Genomic DNA, 27,597 nt, shown 5'->3' with positions numbered 1-27,597 from the left:
CTTCATCTGCAAAAAAAAAAAGACAAAAAATGTTGTAATCTGCATGCTGCGCAAGTACTACAGTTGTCATTCTTTAGGATTATATGTAATCAGTTTTTTTTTTGTTTCTACTATGCTATGCACAAAGCTTACTTATTTATCTTCTGTTAAGTCCTTGAAATAAACGGATAAACTGAAACAGATGTTTTTGGTGAGTAATGCAACTCCACTGGACACAACAGCATTAGTACACTTTGCAGCGTTTCAAGCACAGACTCTGCTACAGGGCCAAGGTCACCATTTTGGTACTCACACATATTGAGACTGTAAACATGATTGCACACCTCATCTGACTTCACACATTTTCACATTTCACATGTTCACGGAGACATCCATTCATCCATTTTTTTTTTTTTTTTTTACTGCTTTTCTTAATTAAGGTCGCAAAGAGCTGACTTTGGACGAGAATGGGGCTTGTCGCCAACTAATTAACTAAAAACAACAAATCACACTCAAATGCACACCTATGAGCAAATTTGAGTCTTCAATGAATCGAACAAGCTTGTTCTTGGAATCCAGAGTACTTAACTCATTTGCTCCCAAAACCGTAAAATGTGTTCTATTTTAAATCTTACCATGCAAAGACGTATTTATATGTTTTTCATTTTAGAGCATACAGAAGGCTTTGATGCAGCCTCTGAGCTGAAAAGAATGGTTGAAGCGATGGTAGTTATTACAAAAACGGCCAGCAGGTAGCAGCAGACTAAAAAAGCTCAACCAGGGCCATGTTGCAAAAAGATTTTGTTTTAAACAGATTTGTGAATAATGATGAAATAATGACGCTTTATTCTAATACTAATTGCTGCAAAACGGAAACAGATAGAAATATACATTTTTTTTCCTGATTAAAAAAAGAGACTTTAATCTTACTTTTGGTAGGTTCCATGTTTTTATAGCAATAGAACACAATATTCTGTGGGCCTTGCAAAATCAAGTCAAAATCTAGTAAAACAGCTGGGAGCGAAGGGGGTTGCTTCAGTGAAAACGGCTGGGAGTGAATGAGTTTAAAAAAAACACACATGCAAGCACATTTTTGTAATTAGCGGTAAAAAAATAACGGGGGTGGCGTGGCTCAGTGGTAGAGTGGTCGTCACCCATCCCTGAAGTTGTTGATTGATTGCTTGATTGATTGGGGGAATGTGGGGCTTTGTAAAGCGCTTTGGGCACTATAGCTAAAAAAGTGCTAAATAAATAGCAGTCCATTCCAAAAAATAACCACATATATAACCATACTTGAGAGTTCCCATCAGACATTTGGTGATGTTGCTGATAATAGGCTGCGTTACCTTACCTACACATCTATTGCTGATAGGCCTGAAGCCTGGGCTGCAGACCTGGCACTGAAAAGAGCCCACAGTATTGACACAGCTACCACTGGGACAAGTGCTGGGATCTTGACACTCATCTACATCTGGAAAAGACGAAGATGACATACAGTATAAATGCTTAGCTGTGAACAGGATGCAAGGTGACGTTTTTGGCATGTCACCTTCGCATTGGCCTCTCCAGGACTGGGCAAAGCCGCTGTCACATTCACAGGTGTAAGATCCCTCCGTGTTGACGCAGTGGCCATTCTGGCACTTGTTGGGCATGTTGCATTCATTAATGTCTGCAACGAGGATGAATGTAATGTCATGTCAAATGTAATGGTGGCATTCATCTATTGCAAAGGTGACACTGCTGTTATGTGCGCTCGCTCACCTTGACAAAACTTCCTGTTTTGCGTGATTACTTGGCTGTAGCCGCTGAAGCACTGACAACTGTAGGAGCCATAGCTGTTTGTACAACTGCCTTTTGCGTCACATGGCTCATCCTCACACTCATTCACATCTACAGTGGTAGAGAGAGGGGAAAGACAAGCGATAGCTCACTGGTATTGTGTATATACTGTAGGTCTTAATGCATTTTGTATCTGGGCATGAAGGTGGGGACTTACTCGGCTTAAACCACCTCTTAATAACACTTCCAAGCAAGGTTATTTTAGTTAACGAAAACTAACAAAATAACATTTTTTTTTTTTAAAAAAATCACTAATGGAATAAAATAAAAACAAAAATGCTGTTTAAAAAACGAAAACTAAATTATCAAACACATTTTTACGTTTACAAAACTAATTCAAACTATAATGATAGTGAAAATTTCCTTCGTTTTAGTCTTTGGTAAATCATTTATTACATTTATTTCGATATGAACCGGAATAAGGATGTTTGAAAGTTTGTCGCACAGAAGTGACGTCATTTAGCAACAGCCAATAGAAAAGCACCTTCAGATGACGACAATTTTGTGTGCTTGACTTTTGGCTCCAATGGTTCGGCTCGCCTGCTTTTTCATTTAACTCAGCCGAAATGCATCGCTAGCTAAGAAATGCGTTACTTTTTTCATTTTACCATGGTATTGATTAAATATTGCACACAAGTAATACACTTATAAAAAATAAAATACTCATACCGAAACAAACTAAAACTAAGTGTTTAAAAAAAAACAAAAAAGAAAAATAATAAAAACTAACAGAACCACCCCAAAAACTGCGTTATTCAAAACTAACTAAATTTTAAAAAGAAAACTTAAAATGAAATAAAAACTTACTAAAATGAAAATTCCAAAACTATAATAACCCTGTTTACAAGCATAAAAAAACCAACAACTGAAAACCAAGAAAATCTTGCTGGCTCTGTCTTCCAGTTTCTTACCTATGCAGTTGGTCTGCAGCGCATTGAGTTTAAATCCCGGCTCACAGTGACAAGTGTAGCCAGTCTGCACAGGAACACATTTCCCATGGCCACAAATGGAGGGGGCGGTTGCGCACTTGTCAACGCTCACTAAAAGACAAAGTTAGAGACGATCTGAAATGCACTCATTTGGGTCTCAACAGATATAAAAAAAAATAGTGTTTTGGTTACACAATGTGGTAGCTGCTGTAAAGTGTTTGAAAAAAATATACAAAGCCTAACACATTCCTCTCTATGAGAGCCTTCCTGCTGTTTTATTGGGTGATGGTCTTGGATGGAAAGACACATTGTATTGTGCTTTAATGTGGGATGCTTAAAAAGGCCATGAAGAAATAAGTCAAGTCTTACATTGGTGTTTGGACTGTGGTTAAGTGGAGACAGTAAACTGGGCCCTTATATTTGACCCATCCAGAGAGGGAAAAACATTTTTATTTTTTTTTATACATATACGTTTATAATGAATGTTGCTCATTTCCAATATTGCCCATCCAAAAGGATCCTGGTAACATTTAATATAGTCTAGAATGAAGTATTACAATTAATTAAACATTTATCCCCTTGGAGTGATTCCCGACCAGCTTGTCGTGGCACAATAGTCTTCTGTGAGGCCATTTTCAGCTAAACAATTTTTAATTAATTTTTGGTTTGAGTACCTAAGATCCTAACAATTTGTAACCTGGCACAGGCCATGATGAAATACAAAAAAATAATTTGCAAAAATGAAGACAGTCGTTCATAATGTCCATCGGATATTATTCCTCTATAATTGTTCTCCTTTTCAAACTAAACTGACACAAGAGGATACATATTTATAACATCAGATGCATATTCTTTTATAATGTGCGTCTTACCTGAATCTGTGTGGGCTGTTTCCTTTGGATCCGGCTTGGCTGGTGAGTCTGGAGCAACTTCTGGAAGGAAGAATAATGTTAGCTATGCTGTATTTTAGGCCTTGTATAAAAGGATACAACCACTAACGCTCTCCTTAAATTATGCATTGCTTATTTTACAAAATTTGACTGCCTCAGCTGTCACTCAACAGGCGACTTGAAAAGAAAAACGATGTATGCTTTTCTCCTTGTTAAAAATAGGACAATAGCAGAATTAGAGCAGTCACAATTGGAATGTCAGTGTTTTGGCTGGCACAGGAGCAGAGCATGCAAAGACTGTAATTGGAAATACTGCGTTAAATGAAAACATAACAAAATACATTTCCAGATTGAAATGACGATACATCATAGCAACCAAATTACAATGTTAAATATAACAAATGAAGTATGTCAAGGTATGTATGACAAACCTGGATATTTCAATGGCGAATCCGTCACAACAGCTGGCTAGAAAACAAGCACACATTCCAGACAAATTTGGGTTATATTAAAACCATCATCTAGCAATGTTTCCCATTTCCCGCGTATTCATACTATAACTAGATGTGTTTGAGAAATGTGGACCGAATATGTTATGTGATCATAATGAACATATGATCAAGGAGCAAGAACTTACCGGTCTTTGAATTTCCACATCTAGCAGAAGATGACAAGAAGAGAAAGTTAATTTGTAGCATTGATGCTATTGAATTTACATTTCCTATACATTTACTAAAGATAGCAATAGAAAGACATACAGTATGTTTAATTCAGAGGGACGTCCCAAAACTTTTGTGCACAGTGATTAGACACTTCAACAAGAATATAAACACAACACTTGTGGTTACTGCTGTTCTGTTTTAGTGAGGACTTTTACTTTGCCGAGGTAATCCTGCTCTACTCATTTTTTTGCACACGTGTGCCTCATGCTGTACGCAATAAAAGGCCACGCTACGTTACTGTACCTCCCTGTGCACGGATTTTGACAGATTTGTGAAAAATATGTACGGGAAAGAGGCATTTTGTGCATGTAATAAAAGTACAGTTCATGAAAAATGGGATCAAATATAAAAATGTTGCATTCATATTTTTGTTCAGTATATGCCAACTTGTTGGGAGAAAACCCACAAAAGCACAATGAAAACATGCAAACTAAAAAAACAGCAAATGTAGGCACATCAAGTTATCCTTAAGCCGGGCAGATGAAGTCGTATTTAAAATGATGCCAAAAGAAAAGCACTGACGCGGAAAATAAATATGCTATCCATAAATGTTTACATGCAGAATGTGTTGATCAAAGTCTTGCAGTTATACCAAAAAGTAATTCGCATGCATTAAGTGCATAAATCCCGATGAATGTGAACATGCATCATCACTGACAAATGCTTCAGATTTGACGGCACGGAGCCAAGCATTCCGATTGTGTTCCATGTTGCATTTATTTGGTGTGATCAAAACACACTGTTGATGTTTGGATTCTTGGAAAATAAAACTTTTATTGAATCATTCTGCTGCCTTGTCATGTTTATACTATAAGTGTTGTGGTGAAATGTTTTTAATAAGTAAATCTTAACTTTTTTTTTCTTTCTGTTTTTCTCCAGAAAAAAAAAAGTAACTCTTAACTAACAGTACAACCCTAGTAACTTTTTACCAAACACACCTTACAGTACTAACCATGTCCTTCTCACCTTCACGCTGCCGTGGTGTTTCTCTGTCTGGGATAAAGTGATGAGGCGGCTCCTGTGGAGCGTCAGGGTGCCGGGGTGACTGCGGCGACTCCGGGTACTCGGGCCACTGGGGTATTTGAGGCGTTTGTGGGTAGGTGGGATATTGCGGCTGGGAGGATGGCAGCTGAGGATTTGTGGGGTGCTGCTCCTCCCAAGACAATCCGGTACTCTGAAGATCGTCCTCTCCCAGGTGCCGCAGGGAAATCTGAACATCAGAGCGGGAGTAGGTGTATCCGTGGCCGGCTGGGCAGATCTCCTTGAAATGATCTGTATGGTGGGAAAACGGGAGCAAAAATCAAAAACCATAGTCAACAATAAATATGTAAGAAATTGAGTGCTAACTCTTACTGTTTTAGCTAAGAGTGACAAACGGGACTCTCTCTCTCTCTTTTTTTGTTTGTTTTTGTCCACACTGGACAGACAGACAGATTGCCATATTGTCGCATCTTGGTACTGAAGGTGTACCAGTTAATAGAGTTTTTAGAAACATTTGCATTATTGCACCAGTTAAAAAAAAAAAAACATTTCCTATTGAGGTTTTGACTTACAGTATTTTTTGTTGCTCCATTATTTTTATGCAGTTACATTATAACATTGCTTGTTCTTGTCTTGCTCTCAAATTGGTCTCAACTCTTCAAAGTATCCTGACAGGCCTTGATTTTGACTCAATGTAACATTTCCCAAGTCATGGTATTATTGTATGGCTTGATCTTTACTTGGTTACAACTTCTCAAAGTACATTTTTAGTATTTAGTATTTTGTCCTGCCTTGTTCTTTTCCTTGATTCAGTTTCCCACTGCATGGTTCTTGACTTGGTCTCAACTCGGTCTAAATACTGATTAAGTCTTTGTTTATGTGGTTCAGACTGTCATGCTAACACAATAGACTTACAGGGAGTGACTAATATAATTGTGCTAATATGAGCGTTTCTATGGGCTGTCTATTACAGTATAACAGTAGCCAAATGAGTCACTGGGGGCTACCAACAGAGTTTTGTAAAGACATTGGCATATTTGCATACCCAAACAGCCTAGAGGATCATGTAGCACTTAATAACCCCTTACTGCTAATTGCTAACTTGGCAGACAGCGGGAGCCCAGCAAACCTCAGAGATGGTGAATCCATTACAAGCGAGAAGTACAGTGTCCCTTATTTGACCTAAGACCAGCAACCCTATGCCGAAAGGATCTGGAAAAACAATGTACGTAATGACAGTGAAATACGGCGGAGGTAAAGGAGGGAAACATGGATGTTATACGCAACGGACTGATTAAGGAGTAGATGAAAATTGGGCTTGATATGATCCGCAGCACATCACAGGAGCTGAGTTGAAAGTTGGAATAAAAGTCATCAGGATCCTGTTACCTGGTCACAAGGAATGGAACATGACTCGAGCACTTTGTCAGGCCATACAAAAGCCAGGATTAAGGATCAGACGCTATGCATCAGTCCTGGTCAAGCAGCATCGTGGAGGTCTATGATATTTGATCTATTACAATACTTATAAATCACTGGCTAGTCCATAAAATCATCCCATTCTCCCCCTGGAACTTTGAATAAAACTGATTTGTATTGTACAATGTTGACAGTTTCCCTTGTTTCTTTTGGCTAAGCTATTTACGTATTTCTGTTTCTGAGTTTTGCCTGTCTTTAGTGGGATTTTTCTCAGCGGACATGAGCGATAACCCCAAAACTGACTCCCACTCTTGCGCAGGCTCTAAAATATGACCACTGTTATGCTTTTGGTCTTTTTCCACTTCAAACAAATTTTGGCTATTCCGAACTCATTTGCACAGCTGGCAGACAAGAGGGTGCTGACTGACTGACTGACTCAATTCATCTTTCTTTGAGACGTCTTTCAAAAACACTGACAACCTTTACATGCGATTACATGTTGCATTTTATATCTACAAACAACAGCAACTGAGCAAATATGTGTTCTGCGAGTAAAACTCGTGATGGAATGATGTGTTTGCAGATTGAGGACATGACCTTGTGCAATATTTGTGCATTTGTATAGACATACATACCAGAACCGGGCAAAGGGCAGCGATCACACCCATCTCCCCAGGCTTTGCCCACGCGGCTGCAGCAGCAGATCTGCTTGGTGATGTGCTGAGAAAGTGGCAGTGAGCATGCGGCTGCTGACACTGATCTGTAGCAAAACGCCTTTTGGTCTGAAACTGCCTTGTCAGCTGGGGAGATGTAAGACACACTCAGAAAAAGCACGTTGACAAATAGTGTAATTAATCGAAATTAATTGCATGATTCCAAAAGTTAACTCACGATTAATCGCAAATTTTATATCTGTTCTAAATGTATAATAAAATGTACAATAAAATATTTTTTCTAAGTTTTCATACTCTTGTTAACATAAAAGTCGATTTTTTAGTAATAGAAATATGGCTGCGTACTTTAGTCATTGATACATTAATTTCATAATAATTCATAAAATTGAGTTAAAATAAAAAAGATGTACTGTACTGGCATAATTGCATTTGTAAGATGTTGGTGACAGCTCAGTGCATTTTTCTTTTCATACTAAGATCTAGCTAGAACTTGCAAAATTCTGCACATTTTTGAAATTGTAAAATACAACTTCACCCCAGTCTCCACATATATATGCATAACTATTACATTTATTACTCCTAAAGTTTGATGTGGACATGTCTGCGACTGGAATTCCCCCAGTGCAGGTTTTGAAATTAAGGAGCGGTCATTAATTGCGCGTAAAAAAAAAAAATTGTTGTGTTAAAGGAACTTTAAAGTAACTCATAATTAACATGCTAATTTTGACACCCCTAAAAAAATGGCCAAGAAACAAACTGAGGACTAAAAAGGTTCTTAATCATAGCAATTCCTATCCATCAAGCAAATATGTCACCTTAGAGGTATGAGCAGTATTAGGGGTGACTTAATTGACCAATACATTTCCACGGAGGTCTATGCATTTCTGTGATTCTTCCAATCTCTCTATATCCCTGCAACAATCTGCTGATGACAATGTGACACTCAAAGATCAGCGTCTTGGTCTCATGATGTCAAAAATGTGAACAGCATGATGAACCAAGTGAACCAGGAAATGCATTGGCCGATTCATGGATGAAATACACATCAAAATAACACTTGCTCAGTACAAATTGTAGATTCTGTATTTTTTTGTGAGTGTCCTATGGAAATGACTTCACTGCTGGGGGCTAAACCTAATACACTTGCACAAAGAAAAACTGGTCTCTCTCCAACAAGCAGTTCAAAGTTGCATATTTTCTGGATTGGGCTTTGAGCTTGCTGTCAGTCAGTCCCCAAGTGCACAAGCCTTTTAGGCTGAGCTACGGCCGCTCCCGCATTTAAAGAGTACAAGTGAATACCTACAGACGCAATGGCTTCTGGCAGGGTCCAACATGAAACCGGGTTTGCACGTGCACCTGTAGCTTCCTTTAGTGTTGAGACACTCTGCATTCTTGCAGATTCCTGGCAGCAGGCACTCATTGATATCTGTGAAATATGCAACGCGTTAGCCTTGAAACTTTGTTTTACCCTGACAGGGAGTGTTTGAACTGCAAATGATCTCCTTGAAAAGACATTTCAATATCACATTTCTTTTACATTGAGTATGCAAAGCTGTCATGCCGCAAGACCAACAATGATGTAAGTTTTGGGAATTGTTTATACATCGAAAGGTGACAAAATGTTGCAATGGATCGTGAAGTTAAAATAATGCCAGCCGCTTGGAGGTGATGACTGGAATGCTTTTGGTTACCCAACGGTATGAAATACAGGAGGAGTGATGACATGACGAAAACACATGCGCCGAGGAATTGACAATTCATTCATTTTGAAAGCAGGACAGTCGGGCAGATGTGGATTAATTACTTTACATCATCACCTTCTATCCTTTACACATCGCAGTATCTTCAGCAGAGGTCAAGGAGTTTTTTTGTTCTTTTCTGTAAAGGTGGAACTCAGCAACCAGTGCAGTACCAGTGCAGCTACAGAGGCAATAAAACAAGCTGGCCAGTTAAAATGCCAGCCAGGAGCCAGAAGTCAGACACTTAATTTATTTTTTCCTTTTTAGCCATTGCGGTCCTACTGGGTCATTTCACAACTGGCACTATACACCTAACATTTTCAAAATGCCAATTTAATTGCTTGTTTTGTTGTTTGTATCCTGCTTGGAAAAATTAAGATGGGAAAAAATGAAATAAGGAAAAGCCTATATGTGGCTTGTGTTCCTAAGTGTGAAATTAGCGTTGATGTGACATGCCTTGCTGATTCCTTTCTGTAATGATATTATTGGGAAATATAACATTATTATTTAAAATCCATTTTATCAAAAAATCTTTACACTGGGACATCTGTGGGGGCCTTTGATTTAGTTTAAGCAGTACATTTTCTGGTCAAAGTTCAGGTCAGCATTGGGCTCAGCCTTCGTCACATGGGGTCTCTAATCCGTGGTTTGGTTGAGACCAAGATTAGCGTTATTCTTACAGTCTGCTGCTGGGTTGACTGGGATTGACGCTGACTTTCAATGACATCCTTCCATGACTAGCACTAATCTCAACATCATTTCTGACTTATAATGCGTGGTTGCTAACCCCAACATTTCACAGTAAGAAGGCAGATGCCACACATGTAATTGTGAAAAGCATTGATCATCTAATGCTTTCTTCTAACTTTACTGGTGCACTCCTAACTGTTGTAATAAAAAGTATTCATCTGTAGAATTACATAGAACCACTGTCGGGAAAATTGGCTCTTAACTGTTTTAGCCAAAGGCGGGATTATACAATTACTTTGGTGGTCTAAACTTAGACATACTTTATGGGGGTTAAAGTGCATAATTCAAGAGAAAGAAGAAATGAAATAAATCAATTACCTTTGCATTGTTTGATATTTGAATAACGAGGATAGACTAATTTACCACTAACAACCCATCGCATTAGCCAAATTAGCATATGTCAAGTAAAAACAACAACAACAAAAAAAAAAACTGGAAGTGTCAATATACAGTATAGAGCAGCACATAGCTATGTCAATGTGTTACATGATACACTATATGATCCCAAGAACGTGCAGTTAATAGTAATGGGATGGAGTGGAAGGTCTAGGTTGGCAAACTAGGCATCATTCCAAAAACAATGAGAAATTTTGGTAAAAATCTGTGTTTCTCCTCTTTGGCACTTGCAGCAAAGCCTCTGGGAAAGAAGCAACAGCTGAAAGGGACATTAGACTTTTCAAAAAATACTACGGGGGACTGGCAGCTTGGCTGTTTTTGTAATTAAAGAAATAAGCAACTGCAACGGAGGAACATCTTGAAATGATCGCAAAATAAAAGCATGAATGTATTAAAGATACATTATTGTAGCTGGTTGACATTCCGTTGAAAAACAAGCGTGCCCTTGTCTACATTAATTTTTGTTTTATTTTTTAAGCCCCCCCCCAATCAAAACATTTGAGCCATGGCCAGTAAAGCAGATCTGAAGTCGCACCTGCTTGAAGAGCCAACAGTTCAGTTTCTTCCAACCAGTTCCTATCAAATTAGAACAACATGCTTCTTCTATTTTAATTGTCAACTCAAATGGCTCAAAAACTCCAAGATTTGATCTAAACATTTATTCAGTAAAAGTTTCGGCTGTCGTGTTCAACCCTTGACTTTCCACGGTAACGCTGCAATGTCCACATATTGGACACCGTGTGTGGCTCCTTGGACATGACCTGCCAGACATTTGACAGCCAGCCCCCTCTGGGATGTTGTGTTGAAGCGAAATATGCTGTTTTCTTTACTAGGAATAACTTGATGTTGTTATTTTATAACAGATGGATGGACAAGCTAGCAAGTCACATCGCATCTCCTTTACTACTGGTGTGGGCCAGACCAGCACATAAGTCTACATACTTAAAGATACCCATTGAACCCAATCAAAGCCTGCTGGAGAAAGGCTAATTGCGGTCTTGACCCGTGCGCCGCAGGGGCCGTACACACAGCAAGAAAAACTTTATTGAAGTACTCAGGGGTCCGTGTATGTAGAAAACATATGGAATTTTAAAAAATCCCATTTAGAACATACTGTAGCAGAAACTTGATTCTTACCTTGACAATGCGTCACATTCATTCTTTTGTATCCAACAGGACATTCCACTTGTCCATTTGCAATCACTGCATATGCTGCAGAGAGAATAGAGAGAACAATGTTTTAGGGATGCAAAAACACTCCTTAACTCTTTGACTGCCAAAAAAACGTTAAATAACGTTTAGTAAAATTCTATGGAGGAGTGCCAAAGACGTTAAAAGACGTTTGTTTCAAAACAGAGGTGAAACTAACCATTTTCTATTGTTGATTACTGAAAAACGGAATAAGGTAGACAAACTTTTTTTTCTGATGAAAGATGAGAGTGCAATCTTTCATTTGGTAGTATGTGTGTGTTCCATAGTCCAAACACATCATTTTCTGTGGACCTTGAAAGATCAGTCAAAATGCTTAAATCGGCTGGCACGCACGGCATCCCTTTTCTGAAAACGTCTGGCAGTCAAAGAGTTAACACAAAGCATTGCATTCATCACAGCGGTAGACTGGGAGCTCATGGTAGGGGTGGGAACATATAACTTACAGATGTGGGCCACAGGGGACCCCAAGAGTCTTTTTTTTTTAAATATAAGACAGTACTGCCATCCAACAGAATGTAGGAATAACACTTGACGTCATGTATAATCATATTACCCGTAATTCTCCACAATCTTGAGGGATATTTGAAGAACGTGCTCATTTTAATTCTTTTAAAGAAGCTCTGTGATACTTTAGCATGAACCACCATGAAAAATGTGCTTCAAAGAAAGACACTTACAAATGGTGATGAATAAATGGTGTTTTGGATCGCGTTGGGAAACAGAAAAATTCTATGGTGTTTGCATTCAAAAGTCAATTTAGCGCTACAATAAATAAGTCAGCACTACGGTTCATGCCCCAGTGCGGCCATATTGTCGGTGACAGACGCCTGAAAAACACCAGGTCATTAGTCACTCGGCACCGGGTTAAGCCTCAGGATGCTCCATTAAATGTACAGACAGGTCAATGTGGTCATTCATGTGGCAAAAGCAAAAAGTCACATTGTGCGTGTGCGTGCGCGTGCGCGTGTCTATGTGTGCTACATCTCCAACACATTAAAACAATTATGGAAGAACTTCTTTTATCTTGCTTTTGAGTCATGCAAAAATGAGTCACGATATTGCAAGCTTCTTCCAAAATAATTATTATGTAATTCTGTCCTTCTTGTCATTGCTGGAGGATCCAAGCTCGGGCAGTCACATTGTTGAATCAAGAAAATGGAAGAGATGCATCATTGTAAGAATCATTGAAAGTTTTTTTCATTTTTATTTATTTTACTTGAATACAAAAGACAAGGAAAAGAAAAACAAATGCAACTATGAGAATAAAATATTAAATTATATTGTTAACAAAGTGCAAGATATAACGTGTAATTTAAGGGGGAAAAAAGTAAAAATATGAGAAAAAAAGTTGCATTAGGGGAGAACAATATGTAATATTGCAAAAATTTAGTTTTTTTTCCCGGTTGTTGTTAGAAAAAAGTCATATCTGTGGTTGGCTGCTAACCAGTTTGTACCCAGTCTCTCACCCAAAGACAGCTGGGATAGGCTCAAGCATGCCTGCAACTACAGTGAGGATAAGTGGTTTAGAGAATGAATGTATTGAAGTCTTAATATTACAAGAATACATTTATATTGATTAAAAAAAAAATCGGAATATTATAAGAATAAAGTTATATTTTTGTCAGTATAACTGATCAGCAAACAGACACAAATGGTTACGCAATCACATTTCTTTCCCCTTAGGTTAAAAATATAGTTTGCATTAGCCCCATTTTGAATCATATAAATACATATGTTGAACAAATAGCGAATGCTCTATCCTAAAAAATTAGCCTCAATGTTAAGAATGCAGGCTCTAGCATCTGCGGACCAGATGTTTCATGTGTGTGGTGTTTAGCAGCTCTGGCATGATGCGACTTTTATCTGGATTGTGACTGTCGACAAATAAGGCCAGACGCAAGCTTCAGATCTTGCATGGTGCATGCTCAGGAATCTACGATCTGCCTCCTTCTGCCATCACACATTAGAAGAAACATCCAGCACGCCATTGTTATGTATTTTTAAATTTGTTTGGGCAGGGGTGTCAAATTAGTCTTTAACAATTAGGCCCGGATGAATCAAAGTTTCACGGTGCCAATGTTATTCAGGCTAAATCAATAATTACTCAATCATGGATTGGGCATGAATCATACGGCCTCTTTAATCTTAATTATTCATTCAAACAGTTTGGGGAAGGCTCTTCTCTGAATGGCCAAAACCCTGACATAAACCCCATCAAGCATCTTTTAAAACAGATTTGAACAGAGATTGTAAAACACACGTTGGAGTCAATGACCTCTGAACTCTATATATGTACGGTGGCGTTAGCGCCTGTTCGACTCTGGCTCCGTCAGACTTTGTGAAATAACTTGGACCACGTCTTTCCAGAAGAGTGGAAGTTGTTCAGGATGGAGTGCCTTTTTTTTTGAGTTCCTGTAATTGTTGAGGTTCACCGGTGATTTTTTTTTTTTACATATAGCAAATGTCTCGTCATTACAACACCCAAATCAATCATGAATCGGTGCCACTTTCCCAGGAGTGTCTGGAATGTGCCACATTGAAGTTTCCTAAGAATGAGAAGTGTTTTGGTCCTGCTGTGACCCAGTGGACCAAGCAGGTTCAGCGTACCTGAAGGTTCGACAGAGCAGAAGTGGGTCAGTGCGAAGGGAGCACGGAGAAAATAAAAAGAGGGGGACTGTGTCAGAGCGACGCCCGCACTCCTGTCTGCCCACCTTATCCTGTTCCTCCACACCAGTCTAATCCGCCTGCAAAGTTTCTGAGTAATGAGCTGTTGTGGCAGGGTGCTGGGCATGCCCTCCTGCAGAGACAGGATCAGGGAAAGTCTGGCTTGAGTGACAGCAGGGCGCACATGCCAAGGGAAACCCAGTGGGAGAGGTCTGTCTCAATAAAGCTTATTAACACAAAGGAAGATCTCTCTTCCAGGGACAACTTTGACACGTATCCGAAATGGTCATGAACATGAACCTATGGGCGTTGCATCAAGAAATGTTTGGTTCAGTTCAGTGAGTTCGTTTTGGCATAATTATTGCTCCCAAGGGGTAACTACTCTCGAAATCCCTAAAAATCCAGCTAATGAACATCTGCGTGCAGCATAGCTCTTATATATCTTGTAGTATTGTTTTGTAAAGTTGGGTCTGATGTTGCAAAAATAAGGCCAAGTTTTTTCTGGTGTCGTACACAAATCTAAGGGCTACCTTGTTTTCGGATCATTTAATGATGCGTGCTGTCTCATGCTGGCTCCTACGATCATTTGAGTAGAAAATGTCTGTGTAGAGTTTCACAGGCAGCGACTTGCAAGAGTGAGCTCAAGCTGTGCATCATTAGTGTCGCCCTTGGTTACAATGAGTTTAGACGCAGACTGGTCTGTATCCACTGAATGTACAGGGAAACACTTCCAATTGTTGTCCATCCATTTAGCCCTGATTAACAAAAGACTTTGTCACCCCGCACTAATTTTGTCTGTCTCCATTCAATTGTGTTGTGAATGCCACTGGCAACTGTTGAATAATATTTGGTTGAATTCCCTGACTTGTGTGGTGTAATTCAAATCCCTTGGAGGTTCCTGATTGGTGGTTCAGTCCTAAATCTGTTTAAAGTCTGTTTTTCGGATCAAGGAAGACCCTGGTGGGAGTATTCAAATGAAAGGACGGCTTATGCAAAATGCAAGTAAACACTGACGGCAAAGGGGCTGAGAAAGGAGATGGATTTTATGCTCAGATGGGTACCGCTTGTACTAAAATCGCCCTTTAATTCAGTCTGTCTGTAGGACCACCCTGCCTAGAGTGTGTTCTCGCAGATATTCACCGATATTGTCAGTCATGAAGGGCTCAGAGCCCTTCAATAACATCTCTGGGATCTGTTAGAAAGCATACTTATCATTGAACATGTAGGATGGAGCAGGGAGAAAGTTCAGACGCCATCCAAAGGATGGAAAACGGAGAAGCTCTAACCATCTATTCCACCAAAGGCTTCTCATAGGAAAACAAGCATTATCTCCGCCAAGACCTCCCCAGGACCCTTTTCCAGTAATTTGCTTTCTGACATGCTGCCATGGAACAAACTGGTGGCACACAAAGGAAACTAGGGGCACACACCACAGAAATCAATGAATGGATTAAGTCTTTTGACTCCGTGAGATGCCAAAGCCATCTCCTCTTGGCCTTGGAGTCAACATTTGATTGGAGAGAACAGCTCCAAGGGAAGCTGTTTGCTTTTAAAGGCAAATGCCTCCTTGGCACGCGTCAGTTTGCCATTCAGTTCTGTATAACAAGCCCTTGACTATATGTCCCTGCATCCCTTGCAGGCTAAACTTAAATCTACTAGAATGATCAGGTTGGATTTATGAGATGAATATCTGTCATGTCTGGGAAGATCTGGTTTTGGTTGATGGTCCTGAGTGGGTTCCTGCCCTTCTTCGGGTTGACTAATCCGGGCCCTCAGCCACTTGTGCCTGGCCCCAGGTGTGACTAGTTACCTAATTAGTGTGGGTGTATTTAATTCCCGGGTGGTGATCAGTCGGCGTGGGATCATTGCCGCTGGTCAGGGGCACTTTGGTTTTGTATCTTTTCAGTTCCTTGTTTATTTAGCATTAATCAGTACCCTGGTTAGTGTTTTCTGTAAAATAAAGCACGCCAGTCTCGCCCGCACTCATGCTGTGGTTCTCCTGCCTCCCTGCATTTTGGGTCCTCCACTTCACACGCCGACAGACACCACGCCGCTCCGTGACCACACCGTAACAGAATGATCCCACCCGACTGATCACCCACACTAATTAGGTAACTAGTCACACCTGGGGCCAGGCACAAGTGGCTGAGGGCTCGGATTGGTCAACCCGCAGAAGGGCAGGAACCCACTCAGGACCCTCAACCAAAACCAGATCTTCCCAGACATGACAATATCAAAATTCTCCAGTTGATACAGACACAACCGGCACATGCGATGATGAGTATAGTTGCATACACTGTGCCACATTTTATCACCAGAGATATATTGTGTTTCCCCAAAATAACGATTGCTGTAGTTGTTTTCATATAGTGAAAAGTATGTTCCAAGCATTTAGTTTGACAATTTAGCTTAAGAGGTCTAATGTTGACGTGTGTGCAGTCCGCATCAAACACACATTCAAAACAGACCTGCATTCCTCCCTAATCTCCAATTCACTGTGGCGCATTAACCACCTGGGATGGCTCCAAAAGAAGACATGCCAGGGTAAATTCCTAATAAAAATCTGCTCAACGTCGCATGTATCCAATTATGAAATGCAACACCAGTTTGAAAATGTATCAGCCTTTAACTAGGCTTTATTTCTCGTTGTGGTAAGACTCACAAAGCCCTAATTAACCACAAGCGCGATGCATTAACAAGTCGATGATAATGAATCAAACGCTGTGAACGTGATTTGAGGTATTTATCAAATCTTGATTGGAAGCCGCTGCGGAGCAGCTCCAAGGCATCTGTTTCCTTGCTGCCTATTTCCCAGACAAAGTTGTAGCACCTCTGGTTCTCGTTGGCCATTACAAGTGTCCGTGTTTGATCAAAGCAAATAAAAAGCAGTCCCAAACACAGACTTTGGCCCTTTCCACGAATGTTAGAAAACATGTCTGAGGAGCTGATGGGAGAGCAGGGTGGGATGAGTTCACATGGAAGGATGTAGATCTTGGCTCCCTCCGTCCTCAAATTTATACTCCATCTTACGTCATGTGAGTGGTACATCAGTGGGCAATTCCTGACATGGTGTGAGGCCAACTGCGGAGGGAAAGGCAAGCAAGGCAACTCCCAAGGTTGGAAAGGGGTGAGTTGGAGGGAAGGGCATGGTGAAGTCTGAACTCAGGCAATGACACTGCGAGGACCCGTCCGCCCAGGGGGGGTAGAGCAATCCATGGCTTATGCGGGTGTGGTGGTTCCTTAAAGCCCTGGGGGATGTCTGATCTGGTTCATTGGGACGTCCCATCATCTCATACATGGGAGAGTCTCAAAAAGGGAAGCTTCCCAGCATTGACAGATGAAGAGAAAAATGGATTGTGGAATTCCGATAGCTGTTGAATACAGAATGAAAGACAGGGCTGCCAAGAGTCATGCTCACTCCCGGCTCGCAAAGGCAGAGCAAAAGTTTGCTGAGGGAACCTGATATGAATTTATTAAAAAACATTCCTATATAACCCCTATCATTGCAACACAATCCTGGCTCTGAGCTTTTAAAGGATTCATTTTCACTTAGTCTGAGTGTGTGTTTATGCAACCTATGTACACAAATATTCTTGCTTCATATTTACCCTTTGCTTGACCATTCCCATGTCAGCTTTTTGTGTCTCTCAACATCAAAATTGATAACCAACTAGTTTGTCGGTCCAGGGAAAATTTTTCTCCAATCACCCTCCCCATCTAGTCCAGAAGGAAGGCACAGATTGTCCACCCTTACTACCATTCAGCCTGCACAGTTTTGGAAGTAATGTCTTACAAATGTGAGGTAATACATAACAAAGAATGTTTTTTTATTAAACCCATTACAACCTCGACCATAAAGCATTTTTAACCATATGGTAACACAATGGGGTTTTTTTCTCCCCCAGATGTCCACTTTTTGGGAAAAATTGACCCAGTCCTCACCCATTGTTCCACTTTGCCGTGAACTGGGTTTCTCTCTAAGTCCTGACAATCATGGTGTAACTCAACTGCCATTGGCTTGCTTTCCCACCTATCACAGTCATTGTGACAGCACATGTCCATCATTATAGCAGGACCAATAATTGGTTATGACCTTGAACTACTAATAGGTACTAGTTAGAAAATATATTCATTATATGACCTTTTGGCATTGTTGCTTTGCCTTTATTAAATAAGTGACAAAGGGCAGCATTAGAAACGAATCTGATTTACTGCCGACATTACAGACCAAACTCCGACACCCAGTTGTACAAGGATGGAATGGGCCCGGTATTAAGGGGTCTGGGGCACCCTCCACAGAACTCCCCGAGGGGACACGGTCGAATGCCTTCTAACTAGATTGGTTTGGCAAACCATCCCTGAACCCTGCTGAGGACGTAGAGCTGGTCCACTGTTCCTCCTGCTCAAGACCCGTCTGTGTGATTGTAACAAAAAGTAAAGTCATAAAACTAAAATGACAGAGATTGTGTCACTCGCTATAAACCTATAAATGGGTATGCCACATTTTCAAATAGAAACTATGCATTATCACACACTAAACAGGACACACAGCAGACTCCTAAAATGCTTTATGACTCTCTCTCTCTCCAAATTGCAGACTGACAACTGACCCTCTCACAGTCAAACAGAACAAAAGAGCAACAACATTTTACAGGGGCCGTTTTCCCCTGGTTCCATATCACTCCTGTCAAACACGGGCCATGGTGGGAGGAATGCAGCTTAAAGATCTAGCCAAGTGTCTAAAGTGAGAACAATAACACTCAGGAATTCAAAGCACTTCTCTTATTAAAGCTCCCTCCAAGACTGGAGGGACAACGAAAATGACTTCATTTTCCCCCTCTTTCATTCCCCCCCCCATTTCTTTGCAGCATGCGTGTGACCTGGGACCCAAGGCCTACACTATACCACAAACATGACGAAAAGGAGCATGCGTTTGTGCTTCTAGTCGGAACTTCAAAGGAGCGGAGGAGAACATCTGTAAGCTCAGGGAGAGTGTTGCCTGGAGAGTAGCGGAATACGGGAAAAGAATGATGGATGGAGGGGATGCGGAGGGATGATGTCTGCTTCTGATTAAGGCCCGCTTAGATATTAAACACAGCGTGAGGACTTTAACAGCCAACTGACATTTGTGGCTTTGGCTGCAATGCAATTGAGAAGAAAATACATATAACAAATGTGCCACTATTGCTGCTTTCCACCAAGCCTCGATTGCTCAAGTCCCCCCCTGGGCCAGTGCGGGTACACAATCAAGCCCCCCACCCCCCTCCCCATATAACACACAGGACTGTCAGGTCGAGTAAGAGTTTCTGTGTACAGTGAGAGGTGTCACCACCCACCCGGCTTGTCAGCATGCAACCAGCCTGCTGCTGTTTCTCAAACCTACCGCAGCTCGGGTTGGAAAGTAGATAAATTATGCCTGTTCATTTCCTCAACGACTGGTTCCTTATGCCCACAGGGTGGGTGGTGCTTGTTTCAAACTCTCATCTTCATGCTTTCATATGGTTCCCAATTTTTGGTTTTTATGGAAGCAAAAAAAAAAACCACTTAATTTTTTACTACACTGGGGATAGTCAAGTTATGCAGTTATTTTGCAGATCTAATGACGTCTGACTGCGGTAATTATCCTTACCCCCAAGTCCCCAGTAGTGTTTAGGCCGGTGATAAATGCTCTAAATATCCACCAATTAGAAACAACTGCAGTTGAAAATTAAAATGGTTGCCACCGACAAAAAAGGCAACAATAAACAAAAATCTAGAGGGGAAACTCCACTTAAAAAGAGAAAAAGGTCCAAATTGCGTCTTACGGTTTCGGGTAATTGCGCCAGACAAAACCAGAATATGAAGAAACTAATAAAACCACAGGAAAAAAACACAAACGCATGGTCATAAATAACCACAGCATGCCCCCACCTGGCATCCTCAGCTGTTTATCATTCATACAGTATCGTCTAACATCAAGTTCCAGTAATGTCTGCCACAGTTTTCGATGATCTGATTTGATGGATTGGAATGTGACGAAATAACATAATTGATTTTGGATTATTCAGCCATTATTGCTTATCCGCATTAGGGTTGTGAATAACGTGAACGTGAAGGTTACCACAGCTGACTTTGGGCGACAGATGGGACACACCCTGGACTGGTCGCCAGTCAGTTGAAGTGGTTTAGGTTTGGTCATGGCAAAATATGCAAAAATTCTGACGGTGGATCCAAAGACATCAGCACAAGCGACTCACCCTTCCATCTGTGTGGTCTTGTTTTTTTTTAAGACATTACAGCTGGTAAAAAAAAATAGCTCCATATAAACACAAATGTAGCAAAATTGTGTAAGCCAGCAGATGAACACGAAGTGAACATCACAACAATGGTATTTATCTGTTTGCATAATGTGACCTTTCAATCCAGTTGCTGGCATCTTATTGAACCAATGTATTGTATTTACTCTGTATTAGTAAAACAAATGGCATGAAGCCAGTGAAGGACTGAGTATATATTGAATATTGGAACATCAAACTATGGCATAGCTCAACGACTGTTGGTCAGTGGTGGCTAACCTGGTTTGGTTGGACACTTGTGACACTTGTGGAGACCCCAGGATGCTCCCACGCTTCCACAGCAATCATCCTGTTTGGTTAGGCCTGGCAGAGGTTTACCACACTGCAAAAACACACATCTGTGATAAATCTCGGAAACAAGTTTGGCAATAAATGTCCATGCAAAAATTGTAGGTGCTTGTCTATGATTATGCAATGACAGAGAGAGCATGAAGACATTAGCTCCTGGCATTTGTGAACATGGGCATTTTGGATAATTAGGAGTAATTCCTTGCAGAACCGTATGGATTTTGGCCAGTAGAAATGTATGAAATTCAAGTGAAAACACAGAAAACATTCTTTTGGAGAACACCAAACAGCTAAACTGGCAAGAGAAGTGAGGACAACTGTGGAAAATGGGAGCTGTAATACACACAAACATTTGTGTAAAACTGGAGCCACACAATTCCAGTGTGGCTGACTATGGAAAATTACCATTTAGTAGGAAATCTTACAAAAAGTTTTGGATTTAGGACAAAAGACTCTCCAAAAGAAGTGTAAAAATGGCAAATGGCCCAAAACATATTACTCAGACAGGAGCATTAACAGTTTATTGAGGTATTTACTGAGTTCAAAAATGATCATTTTTAAATAACTAATTGAAAACTCTAATTTTTGGACATCATATATCAAAGGTACGAACAGTTTTTTAAAATTTATAATTAGCTAAGTCACTAATATAATAAAGTAATTTAAAGAGGGTGAAATCAAAGTTGAATTTAACCATAACCTCACATCTGTTTTTTTAGCTAGCATAAGATCAAATTTAAACTCATTTGAACTCATACATGAATTCCTGCAATTCCTGAAAAATCCAATGCTGCAATGTCTTGCTTCCGAGTGATACCATTTAAGCCTCAATTGGAAAGAGCACATTCTAAGCCGAAAGTTATTCTTCTCAATGCATCCTAAGTGAAAACATGCCCACGCTGAGGAAGTGGTGCAACACTAAACTGACCAGTGTGGTCAGGCCTCATCAAACCCGGAGATGACATGTACCATAACCACAGACCAACATCGACAGAGAAAGCAATAGGAAGATAATGCGGTACAACAAACACAATTTGGGTCTTAACACCTACGAGAGACCACAGAGCACCATACCTGTCCGTCAACTGTCTCCTGGAAGCATCTTCCCACCTGTCCGTTCTGACGGTGATGTGTTCTGGCGTGGCCATCCACGCTGGTGTATACGTGTCTGCCGCCGTGCTCCAGGGCAGGCTCGTGGCCATTGCCAGGCTGAGAGCGCTGCTGGACAGAGTGAGCCCCTTCAGTGGCAGGCGACCGCTGACCAGGTTGGACCCGAGCCACTTGGTGGATGCGGACCTCAGCTTCCGGCGGGTGCTGGATGTGGACGTTGACCAAGGATGGGTGCAGTGAAACTGGAAGAGAAAGATACGTAACTGACACACTTCTCATAGAAACTTAAGGACACAGACGCTCCCCTACTTACGAACATTCGAGTTACGAACAATGGTACATACGAACATGTCTGTGCGTACAGTATGTCGAAAAATGTTCGGAAAGAGATGCTGTAAGTTAGATTTTGTATGCGCGCCTTTTTCCGAGTAGTGCTTCTTTCCGCCGCTAATACCGACGCTTGGCGCTGTGAGAGCTCACCCAGGCTCAGCAACGTGTCGAGGAGGAGGAGGAAGAAACGCCTGTCCCCATGAAGAAGCCATCGCGCTCTTCGAGCAGCAAGACCCAAATATTGAACGTTGCACAAAGGTTGCAAATCAATTGAATGATGCCATACAGTGCTACCGCATCATTTATGATGAAAAAAGAAGAAAACTGTGCAATCGTCGTTAGATCGCTTCTTTCGGCCAGTTTCTAGTAAATCCTCCAAGGAAGATACTCATCAACCCTCATCTTCTTCTCCGCGACCCTCAACTTCTTCCTACATTGAAGTTACGGAGGAGGAAGTAACTTTTGAAGCCCATTCCAGCGACGACGAAGAACCTCTCATGATATAAAATCCTCCTCTTCCTCCTCCTCCATCAAATCCTTAAGCATCGAGTACATCTTCCAAAAGTAAGTTAAACTTCATTTTATTTATCTTATTACGTACATGTACATACTGTGTGTGTCTCTCGCTCTCTCTCTCTAACATACGTAGTACAGTACTGTACGTATTCTCTCCATTTTATTAAAAGTTTTTTTCAGTACAAACCAATGCAGGTTACTTGTACAAGCCTTAAACATACTTATATAAACCTTCAATATACTTATATAGGCTTTAAACATAAATTATAATACAAAATATAGCACTGAAGCAACTTACGAACAAATTCACCTTACGAACGATCGTCCGGAACGTAACTCGTTCGTAAGGTGGGGAGCGTCTGTATAAGTAAACTTCATGGATCAAACAGCTCAAATTCAGCTACTTGATAGTGAACAAGTCCCAGAAAGTAGAAAAATGTAGGTTTAAATCAAACGTTAAAGACCAAATGGATGTGAAGGATGAGAGACGATGTTGCAATGTGTAGAAAAATGGCTCTTATCCTTCACACTTAATTTGAATTATCTATCTTTATGGAGTTCCAAGGCTTTTTCCCAGAATCTGCTATCATGAATCAAAGTGTGACATAAGAAATGCATTTCATGAAGAGCACTTGAACATGACATTTGCCTCCGTCCATTTATAACACTCTCAAAAAAAAAAAAAGATCTATTTTTGTGTGTTTTCACACAATTTTATAGCCGCTGGACTCACACTCACACATTTCAATTTTTATTGACTATCACTGAAATTCAAAACGGATGCTGGCACATCTGACAAGCTTTTTACATTCCCTGATTCAGAGCTTCTGCTTCGAAGAAATAAAACAGCAACACCAAGACAGATGGAAACTGATCCCGTGAGGGGAAACAATGGAGTCAGAGCCAACTTTTTCCCTAAGAAGTTAAGTGAGTAATTCAAGGACAGCGGATGCACAGATTCACATGGCTGTGCTGTAGAAGCTGCCCTTCCATTGGCTACAGAAATGCGTACCCACCTTGCTGATTGGAAAGCGGAAGCGTGTACGTGGAGTGCGAAGGAGATTTGGGTCCAGAGTTTCTGGAGTCCTTGTGAGCGTTGGGCTTTGCGTGAGGCTGAGCTGGCAAGTGGCAAAACTTCCCAGTTGAGTTGGTTGGACACCAACATTGGTCCCTGCCGATGCAACGGCCTCCATTTAGACAGGGGATCTGACAGAAGACTGCAGAGAAGAAGACACGTGGGGGAGGAAGCGGTTTAGGTGAACATTCTACAAGATAAGACAAGTGATAAGCCGCAGATGGCATATTCCGTTTTTTTTGATTGACTGGTAGCTTTAATTAGAGATAAAACAGAAACAGAAAATATAGATAAAAATAAAAAGAAAGAAAGCGGCAATAAATATCATCCATTGACATGAGTTTGCATGTAGGAGTACAAAACATATCTGGCACTATCCCCTTGTTCTCTATATCATTATGACTTTATAACCATTGAATTTTGGCTCTAAAATAAATAAATAAATAAATGAACACGATACTATTATTTCTGATTACATCTAACATCTTAAATAATTAATGGCAAATGTAATAAATTAGTTCATATTTTAATTATTTATTCAAATTAACTTCATATTTACTCATTTTGGGCACTGAAATGAACATTCAAATAATTTCAGCGCAATTATTTCTGAGCATACTTCACATTTGAATAAAGTCACATTTTATTTTATTTATTTAATATTTGCACTATAATAAATAAATAAGGTCAATGCAATCATTTCTGATACTGTTTCACAATTCAATTAATTCATTGAAAATGTAAGAAATTAAATTACTTTTTATTGACTTATTTTAAAACTTTATATTTAATGTTGGCAGGGCAAAAAAACAACAACCTACCATTCTTGCTTTGTAACCTTGTAGTGAAAGGAAGGAAAATGTATAGCCTTGAAACTCAAATTGAGCTCACTTTCGAATTTAGTATAGAATATGAAACATTATCTGCATTATTTCACTATGGAAAAAGAAAAAAATTGAGGAAAAGGCAGCTTTGACTGGATGACATTTGACTGCATTGCTTTAAGTCGTTGAATTCGATGTACTTAAAGTATCAACTGGTATGAAGGGCATGTACAGCTCACAACATAACTGAGCCCAGACACATGTAGAAATTTGAATGAGTTTGATTAGTTATTATGAGAGGAAAGGGGAAGGCATGCTGTGCAGTGTCTTCATGGAGGCGCTAACACTCTTAACCCGCTGCAAAAAACAGCAAGCAGGGAGATGCTGCTGGATCTCACTGGCATGATGGGAATGAGCTCCTGTGTCACAAGGCACTCATTAACACAACAAGCCAGGAGGCGGAGTAGAGTGAGGGATGGAATATGTGGAGAAGACAAAACATGAAGGAAAACAAAAGGGTAGGGCAAAATGTGTATATTGCGGTTATTTTTGCTTATAATTAAAATTGATGCTTATAAAGACACTTTTTTGAGTGTATCAGTATTGGTGTGGAAATGTCTTACCAATTTTACAGTTCGGGAGTAGAGAAAGGCCTCCTCTGATTAGACATGCTGGCTATAGTATCAGCTCAAGGGGGGCTATTAAATTCTTGTAGTATGGTAACGCAGGTCTGCACTTGTCTGCGTCAGGCCAAGTCCCACCCGGGGCAGAAACTATTCATAGATCAACTGTAGACTTCGCACATGTGTCAATCTGTGCGTCCGCTCAAAAAAACATTCAAACAACCAAACCAAAAAAAGCTCACGTTTCTCACTCCATAAACAGACGTCGACCCCCATGTGATGTCATGCTTTAAAGTACAGAAGTGGTGTGCGCAAGGGAGCCTGCTATAATTACACAGCCGCTTTTTTTTTTTTTTTTTTACTGCGCCAGCGTAGGGAGCATAACAAAAGCATGAGATAACTGTTTGCGGTCCTCTTGACATTCCTTGATGAAAACGCACGCCCAAGTGATAACAGGACGCACACCGCCTCCTTTTAATAGACGTTTTACTCGATCATATTAAAGGTGGGCTTTCAGGGACATAAAAATGATTCTGGATCTCAAGGGGGAGGTGGCAGGAACACAATGTTGCTGCCAGACGATTAATCACCGCATATTGTGTTACAAACCCCAACAGACACCAGACACCTCATTTAGTGGGCCTGCACACGCCAAGGTGATCCAAAAAGGACACCTTTGCAAAGATAATAATGCCCCTCTTTGAAAAACAAAGTCAGAGGCAGCTTTTCACCAATTCAAGATACAAGTGCAATCATAAGCTTAAGCACGTTTTCCAATCAAAGGGTTGAATTTGACCACCATGTGCAAAGGCTTTCCCATTTTGCAGTCAGCCCATAAATGCATCCTTTTACCTTTTTGTGTGTGTGTGCAAGATGCATCAATATTGTATTCGCAGTATCTAATATCCCAAAATTTTTCGTGCATCAACAGCACAGTCTTAAAAAGTAATGAAATATGACAGCAAATTTGAATATCTAACAGCAGATACAATATGTTATTTTATTTATAATAATGAGGACAAATGTAGCATCTTGACTTTGGAATAAGGGTTGGAATGTCTGACGCAACTATGAAATCTTCCAATGAGGGTTGACGTTATGTGTGAGATGACTACCACGTTCTCCGAAAGTGGCAGCTCCTGGGACACTGCTATTCTAGACACTTTTATAGATGTAAACACGTGAAGATCTAAGATCTTTTTCGACTGTTCTTAGTAGGGCTGGGCGATATGGCCCAAAAATAAATTCATTCAGGACGATTTTAATCTAATAAACCCAAACAAACATTTATTGAAAGGTTTCATTAATTCAAAAATGATTCATGTGCAAAATGTTCAGACAAAAATTATGTATCCTGATTCAAAATCAGTTTTTACATAAACTTAACAAAACGTTTGTGATTAAATGCCACAATTAAGTAGTTGGCCGCTATTGTAAACATGTCTTTTAAACCACCTATCCAACATTGGGCAAAATTACAAACTCACTAAAACATTTGGATGGAACTGAACATAAAAACAATAGCTTTTAATAATCCAGAAGACAAAACTCGATTTCACGATTTAGCAAATTTTCAACGATTTGATTTTTAAAATGACGAGTAATTGAAATAATTCGACTTATTGCCCAGCCCTAGTTCTTAGCTATAATCTGGTGATATGCAGACCAAAGATTTTCCACCTTTGGGGGTGGTCGGTGCTCTACATGTGCTTTTCTAAAAAGGCTTAATATTTAAGACTGTACAGCAGTGGCGATTGCTCTAAGACTGCAAGGGAAGCTCAGCTTTCCCTAAATGCCTCTAAATGAGGAAATATGCACTGCTGTGTGTACAATTTATGCGCAAAAATACCTGTTCAGAATTATCTTATCACAAATAACTGATCCCTGCAGTTCCATGGCACTTTCATTTATTTATTTACACTCTCGGGCGCTGCTTCGTAGAGTTAGGGTTATTCCACTGCGCAAAACCGGACGGTCATTGAATAAATGCTGGGCTTTTTCCCGCCCGTCGGACTCTCAGTGTCTCTGGGGGTTTATGGAATAGTGGGCGGGGCTACTGCATGATGATTGGATGATATGTCTGAGGTACAGCTATACTGTATTCCATTAGAATGTGATATGGATATTGACAAAGAAAATCTCCAATTGTTAAGGTTCTCTTTCGATTCTGGTAAAAGAGAATATCAGTCAAAAATACTTAAAATTTCACTTTTATGTGAATAAATAGGTGCATCTTTGCCTGGGACCCACTGTGCCCACGAGTACCATTCTAGTTGTAGTTATACTAACTAGACAGAGTTAA

General features: G+C 40.2%; 1 protein-coding gene across 2 annotated transcripts in view; it reads right to left on the bottom strand.

The window, feature by feature from the left end:
- The window catches only part of LOC144044067 (latent-transforming growth factor beta-binding protein 2-like), a 103,089-nt gene that overhangs the window by 34,801 nt on the left and 40,691 nt on the right, over positions 1-27,597 (bottom strand). For both annotated transcript variants that reach the window (XM_077558264.1, XM_077558274.1), the window contains exons 6-19: positions 23,790-23,990; positions 21,892-22,169; positions 20,749-20,851; positions 11,456-11,530; positions 8,737-8,859; positions 7,395-7,559; positions 5,326-5,631; positions 4,275-4,294; positions 4,069-4,105; positions 3,620-3,679; positions 2,730-2,858; positions 1,741-1,869; positions 1,529-1,648; positions 1,331-1,450 (exon numbers count right to left, since the gene is read on the bottom strand). In XM_077558264.1, coding sequence (XP_077414390.1) covers positions 1,331-1,450; positions 1,529-1,648; positions 1,741-1,869; positions 2,730-2,858; positions 3,620-3,679; positions 4,069-4,105; positions 4,275-4,294; positions 5,326-5,631; positions 7,395-7,559; positions 8,737-8,859; positions 11,456-11,530; positions 20,749-20,851; positions 21,892-22,169; positions 23,790-23,990 — 1,866 coding nt within the window. The remainder of the gene's footprint in view (positions 1-1,330; positions 1,451-1,528; positions 1,649-1,740; positions 1,870-2,729; positions 2,859-3,619; positions 3,680-4,068; positions 4,106-4,274; positions 4,295-5,325; positions 5,632-7,394; positions 7,560-8,736; positions 8,860-11,455; positions 11,531-20,748; positions 20,852-21,891; positions 22,170-23,789; positions 23,991-27,597) is intronic.

This window comes from Vanacampus margaritifer, chromosome 1 (genome assembly GCF_051991255.1).
Source record: "Vanacampus margaritifer isolate UIUO_Vmar chromosome 1, RoL_Vmar_1.0, whole genome shotgun sequence".
In the NCBI taxonomy this organism is placed as follows: domain Eukaryota; kingdom Metazoa; phylum Chordata; class Actinopteri; order Syngnathiformes; family Syngnathidae; genus Vanacampus; species Vanacampus margaritifer.
This window is presented reverse-complemented; position numbering and strand designations above follow the sequence as displayed.